The 11,110-nt window shown below is 58.1% G+C and overlaps 1 protein-coding gene across 1 annotated transcript; it reads right to left on the bottom strand.

Moving 5' to 3' along the window:
- Positions 1-4,938: 4,938 nt before the first annotated feature.
- Positions 4,939-11,022, bottom strand: CASP9 (caspase 9; the record flags this gene model as incomplete). Its single annotated transcript, XM_082009364.1, has 10 exons — positions 10,851-11,022; positions 9,994-10,213; positions 9,439-9,519; positions 9,208-9,239; positions 8,102-8,278; positions 7,254-7,343; positions 6,738-6,885; positions 6,468-6,647; positions 6,176-6,285; positions 4,939-5,031 (listed from the first exon to the last, which is right to left on the bottom strand). Exons 1-10 carry the CDS (start codon positions 10,980-10,982, stop codon positions 4,939-4,941), a joined length of 1,263 nt encoding a protein of 420 aa, XP_081865490.1. The 5' UTR covers positions 10,983-11,022.
- Between the last annotated feature and the right edge of the window lie 88 nt (positions 11,023-11,110).

Here is an 11,110-nt window from a genome sequence, read left to right as displayed (position 1 = left end):
CTCCACCAGCCACGGGCACAGCCGCGTGCGGCGCCACCGAGCCGCCTCCCTTGCCCGCTCCCCCATGCTACGCATACTCCTCTTTCACCTCTGCCACCGGGCTGAGCGGGTCGCTCGCGCCTCCGTCTCCATTCAGATCATCGCCATCTCCATTACGGGGCACAAGGGAACTGCTGCCTGGCGACATCCCTGCACCGAAACGCCTCTGCCCTCTTCCCAGCCCACAATGGCGGACAGCTCATGGTGCGCCACGTGAAAAGACGGTCCCATCCTCAGCGCGGTCGCCCCACAGCTTCCCTCAACGCGCGTCAACCCCCGACTGCTGCTGACCGACGGGCATGGGCTCAGACCCCGCCTCTGCGGGCTGCCACCTCCATGTATCCTGCCTGGATCGCGTCCGCGCCGTTCCCTCACGCTTAACTGCGCTCTGCCGAAGGTCCCAATGCGCCTCGTCTGGCGCTTTGGCTATCACTTCCGCTCTCCGGTGACCCCCACGAATCCTGCGACAGCTGTAGGTCCTCTGCTGAACACCTCGTGCACCTCAGTGACCTGACAAATACGCCCACCCAGAACACGACCACCCACCGTAGCATCTGTGGAAACCATCGAGAAATCGTGGCTTTGTTTAGAAAAATCAGGGCTCTTTGACGAAGAGCCCGTTGCTTGTCACCAGCATCGACCCTTTCCTAAGCTACACCTGTACCGCTAACGTGGCTCCGCGACATCCGCGAGAACTTCACGTCGTCGCCAATCGACGGGGAGGCCGGCCCCCGGCTCGTGACAAACGGCTCGAGCGCGCCTGTAACTCGCTCCCTCTGCCGCCTGCCTGACCCGTGAAACGGAACGTTCTCTCCATGGACGCTCGGGACCGCTGGTGCCCCGCGTTCTGCTTAGTCCTCCATGCCAAACCAGCGCTAAACTTGCTATGCCTGACGTTGTGCGGTTGAGGATGGTACATTAGCAGACAACGGGGTTCTGTGTAGAGGCCATTATAAAAGCACTGGTCACGCGACAACTTTCTCGGACGCCTCGGCTACTGACTACCCAATTACTGCAACAATGCCCTCCACAGCACAACAGCAACGACATAATCGACAAGGCCCCCGCCTGCGCCTGCTCCTCATGACCACGGGACGCCCTACAGACAGCTCCGCGATGCCACGCGGAGCCGCCTGGCGGAAAAGGACCTGGTGACGACAGGGCCGGACCCCGTAAACTCCCAGAATTCCCTCGCGCCTCCGCCACAAACGCCACGGACTCCCGCACTGGCGCTCGGACCTCGCGCCAAAGCTTGCACCACCAAACCGCCGCGACGAAACAAAAATAAGCACAGGAAAGACCTAATCGCTCCCTACAAGCACATCAAAACCGCTCAAGCTCCCCTAGCACAGACTAACGCGAGTACGTAGCAAAGCACTGCGTTCTCTGACAGCCGAAGAATCTCTCCTGCGACACACTTCCCATTCACATCCTGTGTCCTGAGGGAATCTTCACATGCGATTTCTCTGGATACTTTGGACATTGATTGGCACTGCGCTCACTTGAACAGGCTCACCTGGACACGTTCCCGACCAATGACTGATTCTACGGCTCCTTTCTGACTTTCAGAACCGACAAGCTCAACTCGACCCCGCCCGCTACGCTTCCTGTCACATCCATGCATGGTCTCCATCTGTTACTTCAACCTCCTACAAGGACAAGATCCTCAATCCCTCCAGGACACCCAGGCTAAAAAGAATGAAACCTCTTGGACTCTTCTTCGTGAAGATTTCAGTCTTCAAACAAACACGACGGCTTTGCGTTACAATGCTAAAAAACAAAAATACCAAAACGCCTCCTCCACAAAACGCAACAACGACACAACACATCAAGAAAAACAACCCCAACAAAATCCAAACCAAAACAAAAATGCAGACCACATACTAAAAACATACACTTACACCACAATGCTAAAAAAAACCCAACCACACACAACAGACACCACAAAAAAACCAAACTACCACAAAAACAACCAATACCAGCACTACAGCAAATCCAAGAGCAACACACACAAAGCACCACCCAACACCGCATAAAACCAGCACAGCACCACACACCACCCTCAACAAAGAGCAAGACAGCCGCGTCACCGGCCAACTGGGCCACCGGCACCTGCCATGCCGGGGGAGCGCCCCGCTCAGCACCTACCACCAAAAAAGCCCATCAAGAGGAACGAACCAAGGGCTGGGAGCAACCCAGCGCCATGGGGGGCCATCGAGGCACGACCCGCGGCTCAGGGACGGCCCTGCAGGACAGACAAGAGCGTCGCGGGGCCAGCACTCATCGGGCCAGGGACGGCCACACCAGTACAGATGGCACGAGGCTAAGGGATGAGGCGACGGCTCGAAGCTGCGGGATGAAGCTGCAGGATGGGACAAAGCTCGGCCGCCAGAGACAGGAGACAAGGGAAAAGGCGGTGAGTGGCCGCGCCGAGGCAGCTGCCATCCCTGCACGCCCGCCGTCCCCCCACAGCCCGAACCCAGAGGACGCCCCACGCCCACGGGGCCCAAAGCCAGGGAGGAGGGTGCACGGCCCCTGGTCCAACGGGACAAGGTGTCCCAGGGAGTCGGCATTGGCCCCGGCGCCGCCGGGATGCCCCAGCACTCACCCGCTTGCTCACACAGGCTCAGCAACCGGCAGCACGGGGCATCTGCACCCAAGGGGCACAGGAAAGGGACAGGGACCGCCGGGGCCCCGAGTCTCTCGCCAAGCCCTCGGGCACGCCACCGCGGCCGCCTCACGGTGCCGGCCGTGCCCCCCACCCACCGACCCGACCCTTCGGCCCCGGTTCTCGGGGCGGCCCCGGTTCCCTCCGCCACGAGTGGCCGCGCCGCCCCAGGCACCGCATGGGCACGGGGCCCCCGCCGCCACTGATCTGAGGCGCCCGCTGCCCCCGGGAAAGCCAGAAACCAAGGCAAAGAACCAAAACAAATGGCTTCAGCTCCAAACCATAAACACAACAAGCTAAAACAACAAAGAAAAGCAACGCAAAAGCCCCCCAAAACTCACGCACGCTGCCCACAGCCACGCTGCCCACGCACACCCCCAGGCTTTCCCGGGAACGGCCAGCGCCGACAGCATCCGAGCCAATGCCATGGCCCTGGTGGCGGCCTGCACCCCATGGCACCCAGCACAGGCACCCACGGCGGGCCCTGCCAGGAGGGACCTGCGGCTGCCCCGGGACCAGCCCCGCAGGAAAGGCGGCTGCGTGCCCACTGCCGGCATCCCACCGCGGCTGTCAATGATGCCGGGGGAAGGGAGCTCAGGGCCCCGGGGGACCGAGACCGCGGCCGCCTCGAGCACCGCTCTCACCTGCGTCCAGCAGCTCTGGGACCTCGGGGTCGTTCTCACATGGCCAAGCGCCAGTGCCAGGGAGAAGGCCAGGACAGCGGCACAAGTTACGGATCATGCTTTTTTCCCCGGTTCCTCTTTGATGTGTTTCTACCACATCACCCTAAAAATCACTTCCCATATAATTTTTTTTTTTTTTCCTTTTTAAATACAACTCATAAATGCTAGCTGTCCTTCCCAGCGTTCTCCTCCTTCCATCGCAGGATCTCGTCACAGGGCCAATCTCCCACAGGATCCTGCAATCGAGCGATACCTACAAACGGCGCTTCACTTACCCCAGCGGCACAGGCAACGGGCAGCAGTGGCTCCCGTGCAGCTCCAGTGGCGGCTCCAGCAGCTGCCAGTCCCAACCACAGACCAGCTCCTCACGAGTTCTGCAGGCCCCACTTCCTGCCTGCCCTTTCAGCTCCCAGCACCACCCTAATTGGCCCAACCTGTGCCCCTTCCCAATTCCCCCCACCTGGGGACAGAAGGACCCTCCCTGCCCACAGCCCCTGCCTCCCAGCCATTTCGCTAACACGGACACAGTTCCCTGAGCAGTAGGGCCTGGTGGTGACTGAAGGAGGAAGTTTTATTTCCTTTTTCCAGGTTTTCAGCTCCTTTTGCCATTGCTCAAGCCCTAGCACCCTTGGAAAAAGTAGTTAAACCCAAACCCCAGGCTGAGAATCGCTCTACTGGTGGCGCCGAACTGCCTCAAAGCACCTGAAACCTTCCCAAAAAAAGAAGAGGAACAGGGAAATATCTGGCAACCACAAAGGCAGGCTGGAGATTCACAGGTCCCCTGTCCAGCCGCGAGCGTCCCTCACCCCCGCCAGCAGCACAGAGGCGAAGGGGCGCAGCACGCTCCACCTTCGTGGTGCCCAAACCCTGAATATCGGCTCCAACATTCAAAGGAGCCCTCATCGGATCCCTTCTGTAACTCCCCTTTAGCGTCCGATCAACTCCTCGAGAGGACGCAAGGTGCCTTCTCCGAAGGCTGCCACAGCCCCGTTGGAAACAGGAGGCTAAAAAATGACTCGGGCAAAGTTTTTCTTGCTCTTCCCATTTCTGAGAAGCCTTCAGGAGATGCCAAAATGGCATTCACGAGACAGAACAGACAAGGGAATACAATGCAAAAAGTTTTTTTTCTTTTTCATTGCCTTTTATTGAAAATGAGAAATATCAATCGCAAAAATCATCCAGTTGCGCTCGAGCGCTGGACCTCGATCCCATCGATGGGTTAGCCAGGCAGCAAAGGACACAAACATGATCACCAAAAAACGACACTCAGAGGCCGAGCGCAGGGCTGCGTCGCGGCGAGCTAGAGGCACTCTCCTCCGCAAGCGCCAAGGCCCCAGGCCAGCACACGCTGCGGCAAAGGGGCTTCCTTCGCACATCCCGGCTCCGTCCCCAGCGTCTCCCATCAGTGTGAGGGAGTCCCTTCATGTTTTCTCTCCCTTTCATAGCCCCGACTGCATTCACAGATCACGTTTCTCAAGACAAACATCTTGACAGAGATAAATGCCACCGCAGGTTTCAGCCAGCTGCAGGGAGCTCGGGGCTCGCACGTCATTTGCAGGTAAAGAAGAATTTTTTACGGAGAAAGTTGAAACAGCCCGGGATCTGCTTGTACCTCCCCTTGGCAGAGACGGCGTTTGCCACCTGAGAACAGGAGGAGAGCAGGTGAGGAGCAGGACACTTCTGACCTCTCACAGAAGGCACAGTGGCAAGGACAGGGAATGGGACCAGTGGACAGTTCTTCTAAAAAGAGACATCTTTTCCGGCAAAAACAAAGGGAGCTCGAGGGAAAACGGCCTTTTGAGAAACCTCGGCCGTACCAGGTGCCGCTGCCACTGGCAGGCGCTCCTCCGCCTAAGCCACAACGCCCTCCTTCCCGCTGGGTGTCTCCTCCGAAGCGCATTCCCTCGCCACCCATTTTCTTCCAGCTGTGCCCGTCGTTTCCCCAGGGTCGCCCTCCTTGCACTGGACACCAGCCGGCGGAGAGACGGTCTCGTGCTACTCCCTCAAAGTCAACAGCTGCCGTGCCGCAACAGGCCAAAGAAGCACCGTGACATCAGGAAAATGACCCAAAAAAGCCAGAGTAGGTGCCCTCTCCTGCACTGCCTCCCCAAAAGGCTCTTCTCCTACTCACAGGAAGAGCAAAAGTGTCTGGAGGTACCTACGCTCGTCCCACATGTGGGCGATCTGCTCTACTCAACAGGGCACGCAAAGGAAAACATTTATTAGCCACGCTGCTTCCACGTTCCCGGCTTGTCGCGCTCCTCGCTCACCAGGACACATGAACGCAAACATCTGGCATCATCTCCCCAAGGGCGAGATGCTCCTCAAGACTTACCACAGTGTCACAGGAGCTCCGGAGAGCGAGCACTACAGAGATCTCCAGGCACGAGAGACCCAGCAGGTCCCTCCTCAAGAGTGTGCTCTGCCCCGACACGTGGCAGCACGCTTACGACAGTGCCCCCAGTCCCGTCAGCTTGCACTCTGGAGGACAGGACAAGCTGTGGGATTTTTTAGCGGCTTCCCCAGCAAAGATTAAAGCCTGGCTGTTCAGGATTACTTCTCGCTAGAGAAACCTCGAGGCGAGTTTCGGCAGATTGAGGCCAGACACTTCCTTCGAAGTTAGACCTCTCCGCCGCACCTCCAATTAGCCGACCCATAAACTAAACGCTCAACATCAACATTCCTTTTTTAAGTGCAGGCCTCCACACCCTGCGCCATTGTGGCTCTGACCATTTCATCGTGACTACACAAATGGGGAAAAAAAAAAAAAAAAAGCGCCGTTTACCCGCAGTAACATGTTGAGCAGGTCTTCCGAAGGGGCATACCGCTCCAGCACGCTGTCCAGCGTTTCCACGTACCACGAGCCACTCGACACCTCCCTCCAGGAGACAAAACCTTCAGGGAAAGAGTGAGAAAATGACTGCTAAAGCCAGTCTTCTGCTCTCGTCTCACTGACCTACTGCTGTTCCCAGGGTGCCATCTCCCACAGAGTTGGTTGCCCATAACCGCCCCCGACTTTGGCCACAAAGTTCTGACTTTCCCGGTACCCAGCCAAGGATTCGCATGGGCCGCCTCACCTGGGAAAGTGGAGTAGGAGACCAAGATGTCGCTGGGTGTGGGCAAACTGGCTACGGCGTCCGGCTCGTCCACATTACCCGCCGGAGCCTGAAAAGGAGTCGCGTCCGACTCAAAAGAACCTCCGGGAGCTTCATCGCTGGGGGAATCGCAATCCACTATGAAGCCTCGATCTCTTTGTTCTGCAAAAAGTGGCGACAAGGCTGTCCCTGAAACCCATCTTACTCAAGCACAACAGTCGATTCGCTGCGGGAGCTAGAACAAAGCTTCACCTCCGCCACAGGCCTGGATGAAGAAGAGTTTGGGCTTTCCTCTCAGACTGGGGCAATGGGACCCGTTGAAATAGTTCACAATCTTTTCTATTGGAATGGGCTTTCCATCCGTTCCATAAACGCCTCCGGGAAACTGAATGTGGCTCGTCTGCAGGAGGAAAATCCAGGAGGAAGTAATGCGCGAGGCGAGGCCAGTCCCGAGGGAGCCTCCTTCTGAGCGGGTGTGGTCCCTCCAGTCTCTCCGTAGCCAAAAGTTACCAGAACGAATCTCGATTCCTTGCGTTTGTGCATCTGTGTGTGAACCTGGTTCTGATTTATACATCCCAGCTTCCGAAACGGAGAGCGAAACACTGGATCAGACCACACCAGAGAAGCTCTCGTTTTCTTTAACCCAGATTAAAGGAGAGCGGAACTCCTGGCTACGTGCTACGACAGCCGAACAGCCGTCAGATGGGTAGTGACGCACCGCTTCCCTCTCACCCTGCGCGAGACCGCAGCGCAGCGCGACAAACCCACCTGACAACCGTGGGAAAGGATCACCACGATGCAGCAGTCCAAGGCGCCATGGTCCCGCCGTGCCAGCTTCTGCAGCTCCGAAACCATTTCCTACGTGGAGAACATCACGGTAAGGGTTTTTCAAACCATACCTCAGCCAGAGATCACTGCCGCGCCCCGCTCTTATCGGTCTACCAGGGCTGCGCGGCACAGAAGGATCCGGTCAATCTCTCGGCTGCTTTCCCTCACGTGGAAGCGGGACAACACAGAGCCCACGTACAGGCGGCAAAAGCCATCAGCAGAAAGCGAGTACTTCTGCAGTTCTGCCCTTATTTAAAGTCGGTCGCTTCACTTAGACAGATGTCTCTCCTCACTGCGTTCTTTACAACACAGCAACGTAACACAAAACAGACCTATCCGCTGAAATGTGCTGCTTTGGGCTAGGGGCCAGTGGGGGAGCAGAGAACCTAGTTTTAGTCTAAGCGACAGCCCCGAATGATTGAGCTCCCTGCGCCGCTTCAAGTAACAGCCGAGGACTGTACGGACGGGCAAATTGCAGCCCTGTCTACACATGACGCGGACGCTGTCAGAGCTGCCGCAGAAACGCAGCCTCCCCAATTTCCCTACAAACCACAACCCGGAGTCAGAGTTCAGGCAGAAGGGTGAAAACACGCAAGGCCCATTCGCCTTCTGAGACTGCAGCACGGCAATAAAACGAGAGGATGCGAGCAGTCGATTATCTCTTTGTACAGTGCAGGCCGGGGCTTTTGGCGTGCTGCCAACGCGGTGGCACATCCCGCAACGCTCTCACATCGCTCCTGGGGGCTCGCCTCTCGTCCCTGACGTCAGCTGGACATGGGACACCTCACCTGAGCTTTGAGATCCCGCCGAGTCAGGACGTCGAAGCGCAAGGCTGTGAAGCGCTTCTCCAGCTTCTCGCAGTCCACGTCGGAGCCGACTCGAGTCGACAGACCCGAGTCTCTACTGAAGTTGACGTTGTTGAGGATCAGGCAGCGTCCACACGGGTCCGCTTTCAGCTCATAAACCTGGCAGGCACACACCACAATTAAACACCCTCTGATTTGGAGCGCTCGCTGGCTACTCCAGCAGGACGCGATGCCAAGGAGGAACAGGCGTCCTTAGAGCAGCTCATTTCACGGCTGTTTCGTTTCTCCAGACCTAGGGGCGGACAAGAGCATCGGGGAGCGTCTTTGCGCAACACCGGCTGCTTCTATACCTGCAGTGTCTTGCACGGCATGTTGAAGTTTCTGGGAGTTTTTTTAGGCATCGCCCTCAAACCTCACCATGAGAGCCCACGCGAGGAGCCAAGAGGGTGGGTAAATCTCCCAGAAACTCGGCTTGCTTTACCGTCGACGACAGCACTGCAAGAGTTTTATTTTACCCAAACACCTGCACCCAGGCAGCCAAACTATCCCCTCCACATTGCGCACCCACAGGCTGCGGGCTATCAGAAGGCAACTCGGGATGCCTTCACAATACTCACATGCCTGCGCCCTTCCCAACGCGCCAAAGCACACCGCATGCATTCATTATCGTCTTCCTGGCACGCATCTCTCAACACAACACTTACAAAGTCTAAACGCCACTTCACAGATGAGACACAACCTGGTACCTTCAGAAATGTCCCTTTTGGGACATGGTTTAGTGGGCATGGTGGTGATGGGTTGACAGTTGGACTTGATGATCTTAAAGGTCTTTTCCAACCTTAATGATTCTGTGATTCTATGAAATTAAGCATGAGCTTTAGCTCTGTGTTTTGTTATTTGTGTTACAGCTGTGGTAATCTTAAGGAAGAGCTGGCTAACAATCAACATGCTCCCAGCCAATCGGCCCCGTTACAGCGGCGCCAGCCTCGGAACAAGCGCTAGGAATAAGGCAAAGCAAGAACCAGCTGGCCACAAGGTAGCAAGCTTTTGCTTAGTAGGGAACACTTTGGGCCTAACCGAACACCAACCAGATCGCGGTTCCTCTCGTCAACAGCCGAACCTACAACACACAACAGAGACACAGATTTAGCTCTCTGTGCTCCACGAGACCGTATACACTTTCCTCCCAGAACTCACGTCAAGCCTTCCCCATCACCTGCGACACGTTGGCAACACATACGAATTCCCCCTTCCCACCCTGAGTTGGAAACGAGTATTCAGCGTGCTGTCTCTCAGGAAGAGCCCGGGACGTGGCTTACCCCGGGCAGGCGCAGAAGGCATTCGAGGCCTTTCGCTCTCGCCTTGGACCGGGACAGAAAAACGTTCAGGGAAGTTCATATCTGTAACGACACAGGACAGTCGGCTCTTGCCTTCTCCCCCTTCCGGTTTCACACAATGAGTAACCAATCCAGGGTCCCCAGAAGGACCTGCACCGCCAGCCGCCTGTCACGGCGACCCTGCCACAAGGCTGCGATATGACATCGCATCCGCATTCCCCTTTTCAGGGTTTGACAGACTGAAGTTTCTCCTTACAACTGCTCAAGCCGGATCTGCACGCAGAATCAGCAGAGCGCAAGGTGGCGAGGACATGGCAAAATCCATTTTTACACACTGAGGTTGCGTGCAAAAACAGGGAGAAGGAAGCTCTGAACACCACGAGCACGCAGACAGAGCTCTGCGTAGTCACCTCTACGAGCTGTGCTCCAGGATAAAAATCAGCATTTCACAGACTGTTCCCCGCAGCAAGAGGGATCCCAGCTAACCCCCTCCGTACTGCCGTTTGCCCAGGACACAACCGCACCCTCAATACCTACTTTTCTTACGCGTTTCTCCACCTAAACCCAGCTCGACAGGCCTCAGGTCCAGCAGCGGTGGCGGCGCCGGCAGGCATTCGCACTGCTCAACCAGCATGGCTGCAAGGTCACCCTGCCCAGTGTCCCGCAGGATGGAGAGGAATATAGGAAAAGCCTGTTTCCCTCGTGTCTCCAGGTCGATGACCAGCTGCCGGGCTTGTTCTCCTCGGCTGCCAGCGCTCTGCAGAGGAAAGCCCAGGACACGATGTGTGTTTACCCCGAGCCAAGGCACACCGCCCGGCCAGCCCTTCCAACTGGCACCCAGAGAGGGGAGACGCGGGGATGCGCATCCACGTGGGGCGAATGAGACCGAGACCCAGCAGACACGGTCGCAGAGACCCCCAGCAGCCCCCCAAGCCTCCCAGCCCCACTGCCTCCACTGGGACAGGCAGCTGCAGCCTGCCGCAGGGCGTGGAGGGAGAGGGAGGAAGGAGCAGTCACGGCTGTCCTCGGGGGACAAACAGGCACCCCAGGCTGTCACCAGACAAGGCAAGACACCCCCAGACCCATACCCAGTAACAGAGAGGGGACATAGGGGCACCTCGAGTCTGTCAGCAGGTTGGGATGGGGACCAAGGGAGAAACCCCTACACCTGGCATGGCTGGGGCAGGGGCAAGAAGGTACAAGTTGGGGGGGGCTCACACCTCTCATCTGCAGGGCCCGGGGTGGGGAGGGACAAGGGCAACCCCCCAGGCCTGCCACTGGAGTTGAGGGGACACAGGGGCCTCCCTTGGGCCGTCACCAGGGTGAGGGGACACAGGGGCCACCCCTCAGGTCTGTCACCGGGGTGAGGGGACGCGGGGCCCGCCCCGGCCCACCTGCAGCTCCTCGAGCATGGCCCGGGTGAAGAGGCCGCGCCGCTCCAGCGGGTCCCAGAGCGGCGCCACGCGCAGCGCCGCCACCAGCCGCGGCCTCCCGCGCCGCAGGGCCCGCCGCTGCGCCTCCTCCATGGCGCCGCCGCCGCTCTGGCCGCTCGCCTCGGTGACCGGAAGTGGCGCCGTCTCTATGGTGACGGCGGGGCGGGTGCGCCGGAAGCGGCGGCGCGGGGTGGCTGAGGGCGGCCCGTCCGCGGCCCTCG

This window comes from Phaethon aethereus (genome assembly GCF_964289735.1).
Source record: "Phaethon aethereus genome assembly, chromosome: 21".
Taxonomy (NCBI): Eukaryota; Metazoa; Chordata; class Aves; order Phaethontiformes; family Phaethontidae; genus Phaethon; species Phaethon aethereus.
Note: the sequence above shows the minus strand (reverse complement) of the source record. Positions and strands in the feature narration are given on the sequence as shown.